We start from the raw sequence: 17,970 nt of genomic DNA, 5'->3' as shown, positions 1-17,970 counted from the left end.
TGAGGTTGTAAGTAACAAGATCATTTCCCAGGACATAGACATATCTGATATTGGCAGAAAGCTTAAATTCTTGTTAATCTAACTTCACTGTCCAATTTACAGTAGCTATTACAGTGAAAGAATACCATGCTATTGTTTGAGGAGAGTGCAGAATTGTGAACATGAAATGTTATTAATAAACAAATTAGGCACATTTGGGCAGTCTTGATACAACATTTGAACAGAAATGCAATGGTTCCATTGGATCAGTCTAAAACTGTGCACATACACTGATGCCATCTAGTGGCCAAAATCTAAATTGCACCTGGGCTGGAATAATACATTATGGCCTTTCTCTTGCATTTCAAAGATGATGGTACAAAAAAATACAAAAGAATGGTTGGTTTTTTCTTTGTATTATATTTTACTAGATCTTTTGTGTTATATTCTACTACATTCCTTTCACATTTCCATAAACTTAAAGCTGTTTCCTTTCAAATGGTATCAAGAATATGCATATCCTTGCTTCAGGGCCTGAGCTACAGGCAGTTAGATTTGGGTATGTCATTTTAGGTGAAAATTTAAAAAAAAATTATAATCCTGTATCAAAAGTAAAAATATAAATAATTTCAAATTCCTTATTTTAATCAAACCAGACGGCACCCTTTTCTTGTTTTAATTTATTTACGGATAGCCAGGGGCACACTCCAACACACAGACATAATTTACAAATGAAGCATGTGTGTTTAGTGAGTCCGCCAGATCAGAGGCATTATGGATGACCAGGGACGTTTTCTTGATAAGTGTGTGAACTGGACCATTTTCCTATCCTTTCCTGTCCTGGGTGCTAAGGAAAGTGTATGGAGTAAAAAGTTTGTTATTTTCTTTAGGAATGTACTGAAAAGTAAAAGTTGTCAAAACTTTAAATTGTAGTACAGATACCCCCAAATACTTCAGTAAAAATACTTTAAAGTAGTACTTAAGTGCTTTACAAATGGGTACTATACTATGTTATTACTTTGTTGTTGCACATTTCTAGTACATTAAGGCAGTTCTTTATCTCTCTATGTGATCTAATGTTGGTGTTGACATGCCCCCCTGTAGCCCCCGTGGTTGTTAGTCAGTCAGTCAGTCAGGCAGTCACACTCTAGCACATCTACAGTACATTTGCAGTGTGTCTCTCTGCACCTCCCCAGCGCTCCAGCTCTCCCCTTGAGTTCTTAGTGCTTAGCTAGCTAGAGATCCCTGGGAGCGTGGCCCAGTTTCACGGTACCAGTATTAGCTTGGAGAGAGGCTATTACTGTCTCTAATGTGAGCCAGGAGAAGTGGGAATAACACAGAGACCTGAGATAATTGCAGCGCCAAAGACCCTCCAGCCCCCTCTACACGGACACAAGCACGCACACACACACACACACACACACAGACATACGTCTCTGCCCGGCAGATAGGGAACATGGGAGGTAACAGAAGTATTTTCTGGATGGATGGGATTAGAGAGCATCTCCCATAGAGGGATGTGGCCATTTTTAAAGCAGATTACCCTGTCAGGGTTAGGGCTATGTTTAACGAAGAGAGGAACACACATAATGTCTTCCACTGCCGCTGGTGGGTGGGCGATTAGCTCTGTAGCAAGGGTATGTTATGCAGAGTTAGGAGTGGTGGGAGAGGGGTTGAGGGTTAAATGCAGGAGACAAAGAGATGAGACAAGGAGAGCAGACAATGCTGGGCTCTCTCTCTCTCTCTCTCCTCACATTCCCTTGATCCCCTCTTCTCTTGCCCCCTCACCTCTTTGCAGTACCAGTTGTTCTCCCAGCAGGTTGTTTGTTATCTTGGGGTAGCTAGCCTGGGGGCAGGGGGCCTGACGACACCCAGCCGTGTGGTGAACAAGCTAACTGAGCTGTGTAGAATGTGTCCCCTGCCTGCCCTTTGTGGATGTGTGGCTGTGGTGTCTTCCCTGTGCCGAATGGGAACTCTGATACTGGCCTTTGCTGTAGCCCTCAGCCCCTCAGGCCCAGTGTATGAGCTAATAATCACAGAAGCAACGTGATGGATGGCCGTGGCCAGAGAGCTGCCATGTGCGCAACCTCCTTCTCACTGCCTCAGCCTAAGACGCATTTCAGCAGCCTCACATGTGCTTGGCTCTAGATAACACATATAGACTCATGGCATAGGTTTATAGAATGGCATTAACACAAACAAGTAGAGATGGTTTGAATGGATTGTAGGATGGTCTGTTAAGCAAAATTACATTTTACTGTAGTTTTCATCACTATAGTGTAGTTTATTCCCCCCCAAAAACGGTGAGATTTGTAAATCAGAAGGGGATTTTTACTATCATCATCTTTTAATACCAAACAATTGAATGTTATTAGTTATTATTCTGCTACAGTACATTAAAATGTTGAGAATGCAGGGCCATATCTCTGTAGTACACTAATCCAGCCAGAAAGTGGCAATGTAGAGTTGTGAATTCAGATCCCTCTCCCAGTTCTCACTGACCAGTGTTCACAGCCCTGTGATATATTTCCACCCAGCTCGGACCAGCGGAGTTCACTCAAGTTGTATTGAAACCAGACCTGCATAATAAATGGTATCATTAGGCTTGCAAATATTTTCCAGGGCTCATAAAAAACGAGTCCCTTTTCTCACATACGTTGGCATGGCACCCCTATTCGGCTTTAACCTCACATAGTTATAATCCAAACGGCGATGGACACAAAAAATAGAGCAATCAAATACATTCCACTTCTCTATGATGATTTTATGCCTTTCTAAAACAGCTTTTTATTTGAGGTAGTGATCACTTCACACTGGTGACTGTGGGTTGTTGAGAGAAAAATTGTGCCAGAGGTAGAGTGTAATGTTTTTAATGTTTTTCACCACATCAACAAACCAATTTTACTCCACACTAGAGCTAGCTCCTCATCTGGATAGAGCATGGTTTAATACAGCCCTACTCTGGAATTTTTAAATCATGCCCATTGCAACACCTATAACCCTTTATGGTGCCGTGTTAAAGATCACCTTCTGTTTTTAGATGAATCACAATGGCTGCTAAGCCTGTCACCCAGATAGCCCTAAAAAAAATACACACTAATCAGGGACAGGATTTTAGAAAAAGATTGTTCACATTCCTGGAGGTCCGCCTTTTTTTATTTTTTACAATCAATTTCCTGATCTCGCTCAGTGAGAAATGCAGAGACATCCGGTGTCAGGGGGACGGGATGGAGGGGGTTGCACATGGTCCACTCTCTCTCTCTCTCTCTCTCTCTCTCTCTCTCTCTGGCTGGAGTATCACCCTCTCTCTCCCATCCTGCTGAAGAGATAGGAGAGGAGAGAAGAAGTTCTGTCTTGTAGCCTTCAGAGCCACTTCCAGAAGATTCGCCACGAGGAGACAATAACCCTTTAACCAGCCCCAGCTTGAGGACATGTGTATATATATATATATATATTAATTTTTTTATGGCTGGAAACCCCACATGATCAGGTGCACAGAGAGGGCCTTTGGATACTGGCAGAGAGAGGGTGAGGGTGTACATATGTACAGTATGCATGTGTGTGTTTAAATGTGTGTTAGCGTTTATACTGAATGTGTGTGTGTTTTCAGGCTCCAAATATTAAATGCTTTTTTTTTGGTTTGGTGGTCTCACTGGGGCTCTTGGTGGCATTAGGCCAGCTGACAGTGACTAGGACAGCGGCGTGTTAGCGCGTGAGCTAATAGCTAATACACAGTGGAAATCAACCAGGAAATGGGAATCGTGTGGGGTCGTGTCCCTTTGAGGAAGCATGTGAGGTCAGAGGGAGGAGCCAGGAGCCAGCCAGGGATTGTTGGAAAGCATGGAAGACTAGGGTCTCTGGGGAGATGGTGATGGGAAACGGAGTTGCAGGGTGTTGTTGATGGTGGGGGGTATAGTTTGGGTGATGGAGGTGAAGGGGGTGCAGCTGTGCACCGTGTCCCATCCCGAGGGCCCCGGCCCTGGGTTATCTCCCTCTCAGGGTCCCTTTCGGCACCTGGAGAATGGTGTGATCGCGCAGAGGAGTGAGTCTCTCCTCCTTCACTGCCAGATTCACTCACTCCCTGCATAAGGACCTGCCAGGGATAGAACTAGAGGAGAGATATATTGAAAGAAGACATTGACAACGGAGAGGGAGAGATACTAGCTGTCACTGTGCTATAACTTCCACTGGACACCACTCTACTCTACTGCACTTGAATATCCTGCTGAAGTCTGAAATGTATACAGCCCTGGCACTTTTTCCCTTTTCTGATTTTGAGCATACGGAACTGATCTGAACCACTGGAGTTTGTCTTTAAACTTGAGCTGTGTTTACCATGACTTGGATTGAATTGTTTTGTTTTTAATTTCTGGAAGACTCAACCCCCTTCTCCCCAGTTGGTCTCTCCACATCCCTTTCTTCATTTTCTCTGTTTTTCTCTCTCCATTTCTTTCTTTCTTTCTCTCTGTCCTTCCCATACTCAGGGCCAAAGACATGAAGAACCGGCTTGCTTTCCTGAGGAGGAGGAATGAGTCTCCCGGAAGCAACCCTGCTGGAAAATTCGACAAGTCCTTGAAGTCAGTAAAGTGAGTTTTTTGTTTGCAACTATGTGTGTTTGTCAGTGTGTTTGTCGTGTGTGTTTGTCACATGCCCGCTTTCTGGGTCTCACCCCAGCTGGTGATGACTTGGCACAGAGAGACAGACTATTTAGCACTGTGAAGAAGTGCTTGTAAAGCCACTGAGAGAAAGACAGAAATGAAGGAGGGAAGAAAGGAGGAGTGATAACTGATTAATTACGTCTCAATGTGTTTAACGATCTCTGGTTGATCCGTAAGCTAAGACGGATGTGATAGCCGTTACAGGTTAGGCAGATGTTATGGCTTTGGTTAAGGCAGCCATATAGTTCTTTTATGTTCCTATTTCTACCTGTTTAAATAGAGAACGTTTCAGAGAGTGTATCTCTATTAGATTTGATGTATGTGTTCTGGTGGTGGATTTTGAGTTGCAACATTGTGAAATATTGATGGATCAGTGATGGGTCAACTCTTGTAACAGAGCGATAGGTCCAGTCAGACTACAACAACATCCATGGTTACATGTCTATTTCTATACTGTATTTATACTGTAGCTATATGGCTAGTTTGATTGACAAAACTGATCCTGGTCCTGTTCAATGGCTAATGTATGTCTAATGTATAGTCTGCCATTGCGTCTTTAGAGTATGCTCGCTTGAACACAAGCTGCATCTACTCAACTGCTATTTAAAATAAATTCAAGCGTGCATAATGTAATAAATATCGCCCAGCAACTGTAACAGAGCGAGCAGGAGGTCCATTTGTTTGCATATGTGAAAGTAGTCAGTCATACATTATACTGCATTTTGCAATGTTGTAGAGAGAGACATACATGTTTTGTCCACACACACAGAGAGAGAGAGAGAGAGAGAGAGAGAGAGAGAGAGATTTAATTTATTCACAGAACCAGTTGCAACAGTAACTGATAAAAATGTAAATAAGGTAGAAAATGGAAACAAGGAACCAGTAGTGTCTCTGCATGTAGTGTTATTAGAATGGATTCAAATGGTTGGGTCCTATATTCCTCTGTTGCCATTTCAATAAGGCTGCAGATGTGTTGAAGGAGAAGAAGTTTATCCTGTATCAGAGAGCAGAGCGAATGAGGGAAGCAAGGGGCGGGCATAAAAGCTGGGGGGTGGACCCTCAGGTTCAAACCCTCTCCCCATTGGCTGGCTAAGTCCCTCCCCTCCCTGCCTCCTGAGCTGCAGTGAGAGGGAGTATAAGATGAGTAGTCTAGTGGAGGAAGTTAGACAGTTTTAGGCACACACACTCATACCGACTCACACACGCTTGCTCACACACAGCCCCAGAGCGCCAGAGAGTGTGAAAGAGAGAAAAACAAAGAAAGAGAGAATAAGAAGAAAGGAATAGTAATTGAACAGAGGACTAGCCGAAGGACCCCACTGACGCCCCTTACCAGTACAGTGGAGCACAGAGCTTCGGATGGGTCACACTATGAGAAACCTGGCAGAGATGGGCTTGCTAAAGAACCGCTCCGCTTTCATTTGCAGGCCCACCCCGGAGGAGGCACTCAAATGGGGGGAATCTTTGGACAAGCTGCTGGCCCATAAATGTAAGTTTGCCTTTCCTTCTTATCTTCTCCTTCTTTATTCTCTCCATCCATGTAATCAATCTAACCCAGGGGGATAAAGGAAATGACTAATGCCCATCTGGGTTGATTGCCATATGGTCCAATGTGGATCTGGTTTAAGTTGAACTGAAGCATGGGGAACAATTGCATTGATTATGAATAAGGAACAATGTGCATGTGTTTTTTTTTTGGGGGGGGGGGGTCTGGTACGGGTTGTAAATATGCTCATATTGACGTGCATTAAGCATGCATGCCTTGCTTGTGCTTGTTGCTTTTGCGAAGTGAATTCAGTGTGTGTGAGTTGTTGCACGCCTGGAGTGAATGGGCAGTCTGTTGAGGCACTCTGCTGCAGCTCTCCCACTAATCCCAGTGGATGAATAGAACCATGCATTAGTGTATGGGGAGAGCGACCAGATTATAGGCTAGGTGGCTGATAGAGAGAGGGAGAGAGAATGCTTCAGAGTAGTGTTACTATATTTATATGCTTCCATGATTCATAGCCTTGGTCTGAGTGCTGTGGGGTTGGTTGTTAAAATCCCTATTCAACTCCCTCTCTTAGCGGAACAACACTTTAGTGAGACAACACTTGAATCCCATTATTTTCCTCCCTTTGCTCTTAGTGTAATGTAATCAGCCCAGGGGGGTTCATGTGAACGGAAAGGTGTGTGCAACCAGGCAGGGTGGGAATCTGCTTCCTGCTATTCATATCCTGCTGATGGCTTTTCCTTAAGTAATTAAAAACACCAATCCCAATAGCCAAAGCAACAGAAATGTATTGACAAGCAAACTGACCCCACCTAGAACAAGAAAGGCCTCTCTTTGTTCAGAGACGACATTGAAAAAGGCTTTCCAATTACTGGTGTCGATGACAGGAAAAAGTAACAGAGTATAGTGTAGGGTCAGTGGGGTGATGCTGGATAATTGTTGCATATGGGAGGTGACTGGATAGGTGTCTTGGAGGTGACTGCATGCTGGCTTTAGTCCCCCTTTTAACAGCGTGATTCAATGGACTTGGCTACTGTGCTATTTTAGGTAGTCTCCCACATTGAGAGAGATGCCGCTGTGTTGCCATGGTTCTCCAGTCACGTCCACTAACCCACACCTCTGTCTTTCATCTTCCTTTCAGATGGCCTGGCAGCGTTCAGAGCTTTCCTGCGCACAGAGTTCAGCGAAGAGAATCTGGAATTCTGGCTAGCATGCGAGGATTACAAAAAGATTAAGTCGCAATCTAAGATGGCGTCCAAAGCCAAGAAAGTATTTGCTGAATACATCGCCATCCAGTCTTGTAAAGAGGTGAGCAGCAATCCCCATACAAACACAGACCCGTACCCACAAGGGATGGTGGAAAATACCATTAAACAGCCATTTACCCTCTCCAGCCATTAGGCAATGTTTATACCTAAATGAGCTCTCCATTTCCATTTTCCAAATTGTTTACTTTGACTTACTGGAAAAGACTTAGTCAGCGGCCCCTTAATTAAGATAGTGTTCTCTAATCCCAACCTCACTCATCTTGATTCAGCCTTTATACGAATGTCCGCTTCTAACTCCTGCCTGACAGAAACTAGGCCATGAATGAACTTGTTCCTGCTGTAAATAGAAAAAGCTGTGATTTTGGCAGGCCCCCTCAGCATTGTTCCCCTGCTAAAGATGTTAGGTGATGAATGTGTAATGCCTGTCAGAAGGTGCTCCCACAAGGGAACGAGTGAGCTGGAGAGGACGTGAGATCATTCCAGACAAACTGGCTTTCTTTGGCCGCCTGACATGCACCAAATAGACTCCCTCACTTTTCCCCTTTCCCTTTTTGTTTCAAACCTGGAGAGCTGGGTAGAAACTTCAAATCACAAATCATCCCCAACAGCTTGAACCAGTTGTCAGTAGCACTGAAACTAACCTGTTCTGCTGCTTCTTCCCTTCTCTCATTCCCTTTCTCAGGTGAACTTGGACTCGTACACCCGAGAGCACACCAAGGACAACCTTCAGAATGTGACGCGCTCCTGCTTTGACTTGGCCCAGCGCAGGATATATGGCCTGATGGAGAAGGACTCGTACCCCCGCTTCCTCCGCTCAGAACTCTACATGGACTTAGTCAACCAGAAGAAGGCCAGCACCACGTCCACCTCCTCATCGTCGTAAACACACAGAGAACGAGAGAGAAAGAGAGACGATGACGAAAGAGAGAAGACATTGACTTGAAAGCAGGGGGAGGTTGATTTTCTTATACGTTCGCTGTTTTGTTTCTGCCATCTTCCTGTCCCACTATAATTTGGGTGTGAGAGAGACAGCAAGCTAGGCTGTGGCATTGAGGGGGATGTTGTTTACACAACGACCATAATGACGGGCCGATGGTGGAAGGATGAAGGGATGGAGAGGAGAGCCCAGTCAGGACAGCTGGTCAAGTCATGTGACGGCTGGACGCTTCTCTGATCACTCTCATTGATAATTGATCACTGTTTGTGGTTCATAACGATATATGTTGGTTTGTCCGGACGTACTGTAGAAAGGATGGGGTGCTGAAACCTCCGCAGACATGAAGACAGTCCGGTACTGTTTTGGCGCTTTTGTTGATATTTTCCTTCTTTTTTTTTACACCCCCCATCCTCCTCCTCCTTTAGAGCCAGTTCAAATGCTGTTGGTACGACGCAAAGGTTTGTTTTGTCCTAGATTCTCAATGTCTCACAATGCATTCATGACCATTTCCAAACGGGCTTGCGAGAAAAAGGAGAAACGTGATAGCTGGATCAAAGTCTGGATGACTGGACGAAAAGCTGCTTTTTGTCCGGTTTTGTATCTTTTTTTCTGTTCAAGGTGTACACAACTCTCTCAAGCACAGTCAGCATCTGTTCTGTTCAGCACTCTCTCAGAGGGTCTCACCTTATCGCATTCATCCAAATAATACAGCAAAAGACACTGTGAGACAGAGGGAAAAGAGAGAGAGAGAAAGATGGAAAAATACCAACAATGGAACGGACCAAAACTGCAAAAGCAGAGATGTGCCACTCTCACTCAAAAAGACTTGCTGCCTGTCTCCAAAGACCGTCGAAAAAAGAGAAGTAACACTTGACTGTGTTCTGATAAGCAATTCATTGTAGCGCCACCTAGACTCAACGAGGCAGCATTCTCAGGACATTAAGGCACTTGACTATGAAGCTTCCAAGCTTGATTTTATTGTTATTCATTTTTGTTTTTACACATAAAATGTCTTTTTTTATCATTTTAAGTTCAAACCTGCACTCCATAAGTATACTGAGCAATACTGTTGGGAGGTTGCTCTTTTCATAGACATAAAAAATGTAATAAATGCTTCACCTGTACAAAGGTCTGCCTATTTATTTAGATATCTTGCTGGATGCTTCACCCATTGCACTCAGATGAAAGCTCTCCCTTCCCCTAACCACAAACCAGGTCCACCGCTGTCCTGACTTTAAGTGCAATATGTTTTTGTTTATTTTCCTTTTTTTCCATTTTTATCAGAAAGACAATGTCTTGAGCTCTGTATTATACACTTTATTTGTAAGAGTTGTGTTGCAAAATTCTGCTATAAAGTTGATTTACAGTTTAAGTAATTAATCAAGAATAGATACATTAATTAAGCAAGTCATTCTAACTGTGTACCCTGGCAGCAGGCAGCTAGGGGTTAAGGATGTACATATAATTCTTTAAGAAAATAAAGAAAAAACAAGAAAAAAACAAGAGGTTTCACTTGTATTGAGCTGGAACCTGGCTGTATCTATGTAAATATGAGAGACTCAAAGCTATAAGATGACATGTATTGTTATAAAATGAGGAAGGGTGGCTACGGTCTGCCCTTTCCTGGTCATACACTGCTTGTCAGGAGTTTTCTGAAATGTATTTGATCATTTTCATTGTTTACAATTCAAACGCATCTCCCAAGATAGCAAGCGAAAAAGACAATAGAAATACATTTGGTGTTATTGCTGAAAATAAATAAAACAACCAGCTGGTGAAATAATAAATAATGTCTCTGAATTTTAATTCGCTGTGAATTGTATGTCATATCAGTATGTCCACTTTGTTACATGTTGCTAATCCAAAACAATTAGCTGGAGAAGAAATACATATGCATATCCAACATCTATTACAGTATGAGCGCCAATGTACTAACCACATACTACACAACAGTATTAAAAGATAGCCTGGGTACCTGGGCTCTGTATATTGTGCACATACAGTACAGTGTGTACAAAAAGACTGCAAAAATAAACATCAATGGAAGAGGAGGCAATCCCTTCTTTAATTTTTTTATTTAACTAGGCAAGTCAGTTAACCTCCCTGGGCAAGGCGAGGTCCCACCTAGTCAACAGCCAGTGGAATCGTGTGGCGCGAAATACAAATACCTCATAAATGCTATAACTTCAATTTCTCAAACATATGACTATTTTACACCATTTTAAAGACAAGTCTCTCGTTAATCTAACCACACTGTCCGATTTCCAAAAGGCTTTACAGCGAAAGCGAAACATTAGATTATGTCAGGAGAGTACCCTGCCAAAAATAATCACACTGCCATTTTCAAAGCATGCATATATGTCACAAAAACCAAAATCACAGCTAAATGCAGCACTAACCTTTGATGATCTTCATCAGATGACACTCCTAGGACATTATGTTATACAATACATGCATGTTTTGTTCAATCAAGTTCATATTTATATCAAAAACCAGCTTTTCACATTAGCATGTGATGTTCAGAACTAGCATACCCACCGCAAACTTCCGGTGAATTTACTAAATTACTCACGATAAACGTTTACAAAATACATAACAATTATTTAAAGAATTATAGATACAGAACTCCTTTATGCAATCGCGGTGTCAGATTTTAAAATAGCTTTTCGGCGAAAGCACATTTTGCAATATTCTGAGTAGATAGCCCGGCCATCACGGCTAGCTAATTTGACACCCACCAAGTTTGGCCCTCACCAAACTCAGATTTACTATAAGAAAAATTGGATTACCTTTGCTGTTCTTCGTCAGAATGCACTCCCAGGACTTCTACTTCAACAACAAATGTTGTTTTGGTTCAAAATAATCCATAGTTATATTGAAATAGCTCCATTTTGTTCATGCGTTCAGGTAACTATCCGAGTGCATTTCGTGACAAAAAAATTCAAAATATTCCATTACCGTACTTCGAAGCATGTCAAACGCTGTTTAAAATAATTTTTTATGCGATTTTTCTCGTAAAATAGCGATAATATTCCAACCGGGCAACGTTGACTGAAAGACTGAAAGAACAAAATGGAGAATTCACATGAATGCGCATCTCCAGTGTCACTGTCCCCAGGCAGGCCAATAACAAACTCTGCTGCTGTTTTTCGCCCAGAGACTGCAGAGCTCTCATTCCACTTTCTGGCGCCTTCTGAGAGCCAATGGAAGCCTTAGAAAATGTCACATTATAGCAGATGCTGTATTTTTGATAGAGATAACCTAGAAGGACAACAAATTGTCAGACAGGGCACTTCCCGCATGTAATCTTCTCAGGTTTTGGCCTGCCATATAAGTTCTGTTATACTCACAGACACCATTTAAACAGTTTTAGAAACTTTAGAGTGTTTTCTATCCAAATCTACTAATTATATGCAGGAGTAGTAACCAGATTAAATCGGGTACGTTTTTTATCCGGCCGTGCAAATACTGCCCCCTAACCCCAACAGGTTTTATGAACAAATTCTTATTTTACAATGACAGCCTACCCCGGCCAAACCCTCCCCTAACCCGAACAACGCTGGGCCAATTGTGCGCCGCGCTATGGAACTCCCAATCACAGCCGGGATCCAGCCCGGGATCGAACCAGGGTCTGTAGTGACACCTCAAGCACTGAGATGCAGGTTTTAGGCCAGGATTCAATCCAATCAGCAATAGATAATACCGCGCTTGACACTTAATTTCTGATTGAGCCGATATACAGTACAAGTATAAAGTTTGGACACAGCTATTCCTTCAAGGGTTTTTATTTATTTTCTACATTTTAGAATAAAAGTGAAGACAACAAAACTATGAAAAAACAAATATGGAATCATGTAGTAACCAAAAAAGTGTTAAACAAATATATTTTATATTTGAGATTCTTCATAGTAGCCACACTTTGCCTTGATGACAGCTTTGCACACTCTTGGCATTCTCTCAACCAGCTTCACCTGGAATGCTTTTCCAACAGTCTTGAAGGAGTTCCCACACATGCTGAGCACTTGTTGGCTGCTTTTCCTTCACTCTGTGGTCTAACTCATCCCAAACCATATCAATTGGGTTGAGTTCGGGTGATTGTGGAGGCCAGGACATCTGATGCAGCACTCCATCACTCTCCTTCTTAGTCAAATAGCCCTTACACAGCCTGGAGGTGTGTTGGGTCATTGTCCTGTTGAAAAACAAATGATAGTCCCACTAAGTGATACCAGCAAAGCACCCCTATACCATCACACCTCCTCCTCCATGCTTCACGGTGGGAACCACACATGTGAGATCATCCATTCACCTACTATGCATCTCACAAAGACCAAACCTCAAATGTGGACTCATCAAACCAAAGTCCAGATTTCCACCGGTCTAATGTCCGTTGCTCGTGTATCTTGGCCCAAGCAAGTCTCTTCTTCTTATTGGTGTCCCTTAGTAGTGGTTTCTTTGCAGGAGCTATCGACCATGAAGACGTGATTCACGCAGTCTCCTCTGAACAGTTGATGTTGAGATGTGTCTGTTACATGACCTCTGTGAAGCATTTATTTGGGCTGCAATTTCTGAGGATTGTAACTCTAATGAACCTATCTGCTGCAGCAGAGGTAACTTTGTGGTGAGAGCCAGTTTCATCATAGAGCTTGATGTTTTTTTTGACTGCACTCTAAGAAACTTCCAAAGTTCTTGAAATTTTCCGCATTGACTGACCTTCATATCTTAATAGGGCTAGCGGGCAGTATTTACACGGCCGGATAAAAAACATACCCGGTTTAATCTGGTTACTACTCCTACCCAGTAACTAGAATATGCATATAATTATTGGCTTTGGATAGAAAACACCCTAAAGTTTCTAAAACTGTTTGAATGGTGTCTGTGAGTATAACAGAACTCATATGGCAGGCAAAAACCTGAGAAGATTTCTTACAGGAAGTGCCCTCTCTGACAAGATCTTGTTCTTCTTGTCTCTGTTTATTGAAGACTGAGGATCTTTGCTGTAACGTGACACTTCCTACGGCTCCCATAGGCTCTCAGAGCCCGGGAAAAAGCTAAATGATATTGAGGCAGCCCCAGGCTGAAACACATTTGCGCTTTTGGCAAGTGGCCGATCAGAGGACAATGGGCTTAGGCGCATGCAGGAGTCGACCCAGTGCTTTATTTTCTTTCGTCTTTTTACCTAAACGCAGATTCCCGGTCGGAATATTATCGCTTTTTTACGAGAAAAATGGCATTGATTTTAAACAGCGGTTGACATGCTTCGAAGTACGGTAATGGAATATTTAGAAATGTTTTGTCACAAAATGCGTCGTGCTCGTCACCCTTCTTTACCCTTTCGGATAGTGTCTTGAACGCACGAACAAAACGCCGCTGTTTGGATATAACTATGGATTATTTGGGACCAAACCAACATTTGTTATTGAAGTAGAAGTCCTGGGAGTGCATTCTGACGAAGAACACCAAAGGTAATCAAACTTTTCTAATAGTAAATCGGAGTTTGGTGAAGGCTAAACTTGCTGGGTGTCTAAATAGCTAGCCCTGTGATGCCGGGCTATCTACTTAGAATATTGCAAAATGTGCTTTCACCAAAAAGCTATTTTAAAATCGCACATATCGAGTGCATAGAGGAGTTCTGTATCTATAATTCTTAAAATAATTGTTATGCTTTTTGTGAACGTTTATCGTGAGTAATTTAGTAAATTGTTAGTAAATTCACCGGAAGTTTGCGGGGGGTGTGCTAGTTCTGAACGTCACATGCTAATGTAAAAAGCTGGTTTTTGATATAAATATGAACTTGATTGAACAAAACATGCATGTATTGTATAACATAATGTCCTAGGTGTGTCATCTGATGAAGATCATCAAAGGTTAGTGCTGCATTTAGCTGTCTTCTGGGTTTTTGTGACATTATATGCTAGCTTGAAAAATGGGTGTCTGATTATTTCTGGCAGGGTACTCTGCTGACATAATCTAATGTTTTGCTTTCGTTGTAAAGCCTTTTTGAAATCGGACAGTGTGGTTAGATTAACGAGAGCCTTGTCTTTAAAATGCTGTAAAATAGTCATATGTTTGAGAAATTGAAGTAATAGCATTTCTAAGGTATTTGAATAACGTGCCACAGGATTCCACTGGCTGTTACGTAGGTGGGACGATTTCGTCCTGCATACCCTAGAGAGGTTAAAGAAATGATGGCCTGTCATTTCTCTTTGCTTATTTGAGCTGTTCTTGCCATAATATGGACATGGTCTTTTACCAAATAAGGCTATCATCTGTATACCCCCCTACCTTGTCACAACACAACTGATTGGCTCAAACGCATTAAGAAGGAAAGAAATTCCTCAAATTAACTTTTAACAAGGCACACCTGTTAATTGAAATGCATTCCAGGTGACTACCTTATGAAGCTGGTTGAGAGAATGCCAACATCTGTGCAAAGCTGTAATCAAGGCAAAGGGTGGCTATTTTGAAGATTCTAAAATCTAAAAAATATTTGTTTAACACTTTTTTGGTTACTACATGGTTCCACGTGTTATTTAATAGTTTTCATGTCTTCAATATTATTCGAAAATAGTACAATTAAAGAAGAACCCTGGAATTAGTAGGTGTGTCCAAAGTTTTGACTGGTACTGTATGTAGCTTGAATGCGGTCTCTGCGAACAAAATAATGTTGCCTTTAAAAGGTGCCTAGTCGACAAAGTGCGATCGGATTGAATCCTGGCCTGTTTCCCGGCATATTTCCCTGATCTGCAAAGAAAATGTACAATAAAGTATATTAACTAAGGACTCTATTCAATCTGTATCCCGGAAGCGTTACAGATTGCACAATAGAAATGTAGAGGTAATTTCCGATTGAACAAACATATGCAGTGTTTACCGTGGATGCAGTCTTCACTAATGTGGGAACATTGCCTTTAAATTTCTGTAACTCTGTAATGCTGAATTCACGCGACACGGATTGAATAAAGCCTTTATTAGTGCAGAGAAAAACAACAAACATCACTGATTTAATGACCGTACACTATGAGGAAAATTAAGAATAAGGGCTCTATTCAATCTGTATTGCTGAAGCTTTACAGATGGCTTGCTAGAGATTTAAAGGTAATTTCCTACTGCATTCCGACATCTGCATTGTTAACAGTAAATGAAGTCTCCGATATTTCGGGAATATTGCCTTTAAATTTCAATAACTAAGCAATGTTGAATTTCAGCAATATGTATTGAATAAAGCCACATTCTGCTTCTGTAGCCTCTTTCTGTCCACCCAGTGGAAAAAAGATCTTGTGCCCACTTTCCAAATGGACCGCTGTTGTTGTCAGCTCACAGACGGAAGGAGAGGGGAAAGACAGAGGAAACGGTTGGTGGTCCATGATGAGTTTTAGGGTGGGGGTTGGGTGGGGGGTAAGTAGGGGTGGTATAGGACTTGTGGAAGGAAGGGGGGTGAGGAGGGTGTTTTTAGCATCTGAGCAGTTGGGGGTTTGAAGAGGCAGTTACTGTAGAGAGAGAAACTTTAATCTCCTTCACCAGCTGCCGTCTGTTTTTCACACAGACAAGCACTTGAACATGTGCTCACACACACATACACACTCGTGCAGATACGCACACACACGCACGGAAACATGCACGCACACACACACCACTTGCCCTCGACCTCTCTATCGCTCTTGTTTCCTCCCCTTGTCTGTCTTGTCTTTATTCTACTCCTTTCTATCTCCAGTCTTTTTTTCCTCCCACCATGGAGGCACTAGTCACGAGCCAGCCTCTTATCCTAAATCCTCTTCCTTCCTCCCAGATATCTGTTTCTGCCATATCCCCGCGTCAGTCATTCCCTAAAATGGACTGTTGTTTTAGCTACAGCAGAGCACTTCACATTTCCTGTCTATTGCCTCCTTTGTCCCAATTCAACAATGTATACCAGCGTCCCCTGGTAAATAGTGTCACGTCCTGACCAGTATAAGGGGTTATTTGTTATTGTAGTTTGGTCAGGACGTGGCAGGGGTGTGTTTGTTTTGTGTTGTAGGGGTTTTTGGGTAGTGTTCTATGTTTTGTATTTCTATGTTCTATTTTCTAGTTATTCTATTTCTATGCTTATTTTATTGTTTTGACCTTCAATTGGAGGCAGCTGTTCCTCGTTGCCTCTAATTGAAGGTCCTATTTAGTAGGGGTGTTTTTCATGGGGTTTTTGTGGGTAGTTGTTCCTTGTGTAGTTGTGTTCCTTACAGGACTGGTTCTTGTTGGTGGCGGTTTGTAGTAAGTGTTTTGTTTCGTTTTCTTCTCATTTAATAAAGAAGATGAGCATACACAGTCCCGCTGCGCCTTGGTCTAATCAGTACGACGAACGTGACAAATAGACTTTACATTACATTTTCATATGCTTGAAAACTGAAAATATTCTACCCAGTGAAGGAGAAGCCGTTTCGTTGGCCATCTGGAACAACAGACTTGGAGAAATGTGAAATGTGTTTCATATCTTGAGTGTTTATTGTCATGGTATCCATGTAACATCCTTACTTTACAAACAAACAATGACAAATCCTCTCAGAACATGGAAACTGAACCTCAACTAAGTTTCTTAGGTCGGGATTCAATCAAATACGCATTGTATACAAATGCACTGTACTTGACTTTTAAAGCTGATTAACTCTTGAGCCGACATTTGCAGCGTGCTCCGCAATGCGTTTGACCGCTTGTGTGCAATGCTCTTGACCGCTTGTCTGAAATACGCCTCTGATTGAATCCCGGCCAAAGTGCTGTGTGTCTCACATGCATATCCCCTTAGGATCATTTCAAATGGAATGCTCTGCTTGATGGAGTCACTCTGTTACCATATGACTGGTAATTTATGGTTCTGATCATGGTGACATGATCTGTTCCTAAACATCGTGTTTCAGATAAATTTTCCGTCTACAGTATAATTCCCTAATGTAAGAATTTACAGTCTTCTATCTGATTCCTCCTCACCATAAGGTAATTGTATCATGTTCTATAAATCATGGCATTGACTCACTGTAATACAGCAATTCTAATTCTGAGTGCATGCGGTGGAATATTTATTGTTCATGTGCTCCTATAGTCCATAATTAAACCTCACTGAGCCTTTGACAAGCTCTGCTTTGACATTAAGAAGCAGTCAGACTAGATGCATTTTGGTCCACAACTCAACAGAGTGCTTGTTGACTGCTCTCAAAATCTTCTCTCCCACACAGTGTGAATGCATATACTGTGTGTGCCATCAATAGGGGGCTTTAGACTTGGTTCATCCGTAATACTCAAACCAGCAATCCCACTGGCTCTTGGTGAGTTGCTTAGGAACTGCCACATCTCCCAGCTGCAATTACCCTAACCATGCGACCCCCTGAATCCTGGTTGGCCCGGGAGGGGGAGGAATTGTTGGAGAGAAGTGGCCTCACAGCAGCATGGCAACAGGGTGACTGGGGGTGAGTGGTGGCACTGTGTGTGTGTGTTTGTGTGTGCGGGCATTAGTGTGTGTACGTGCATGTGTGTATGTGTGTGTGTTAATGTCGGGAAGCAGCCTCTCTAAAACAGCTGCCCCCCCTTGAGTCTCAGCCAAAGAAGCCCAATTCCCTCCCACATAGCACAGGAAGGACCCAGCAGCAGGTGTCCTCTCAGTGCCCGTGCAGA

General features: G+C 42.5%; 1 protein-coding gene across 13 annotated transcripts in view; it reads left to right on the top strand.

Moving 5' to 3' along the window:
* LOC115159546 (regulator of G-protein signaling 3) overlaps positions 1-10,124 on the top strand; it is a 192,598-nt gene extending 182,474 nt beyond the window's left edge. For 10 of the 13 annotated variants that reach the window (XM_029709372.1, XM_029709371.1, XM_029709368.1 and 7 more), the window contains 4 exons: positions 4,464-4,565; positions 6,065-6,126; positions 7,271-7,437; positions 8,080-10,124. In XM_029709372.1, the coding sequence (XP_029565232.1) occupies positions 4,464-4,565; positions 6,065-6,126; positions 7,271-7,437; positions 8,080-8,280 (532 nt within the window). In that variant the 3' untranslated portion in view covers positions 8,281-10,124. Of the gene's footprint in view, positions 1-3,762; positions 4,219-4,463; positions 4,566-6,064; positions 6,127-7,270; positions 7,438-8,079 lie in introns of those variants that run through there. The other 3 variants (XM_029709369.1, XM_029709379.1, XM_029709380.1) reach the window with 2 other exon arrangements.
* Positions 10,125-17,970: the final 7,846 nt, after the last annotated feature.

This window comes from Salmo trutta, chromosome 23 (assembly GCF_901001165.1).
Source record: "Salmo trutta chromosome 23, fSalTru1.1, whole genome shotgun sequence".
Taxonomy (NCBI): domain Eukaryota; kingdom Metazoa; phylum Chordata; class Actinopteri; order Salmoniformes; family Salmonidae; genus Salmo; species Salmo trutta.
This window is presented reverse-complemented; position numbering and strand designations above follow the sequence as displayed.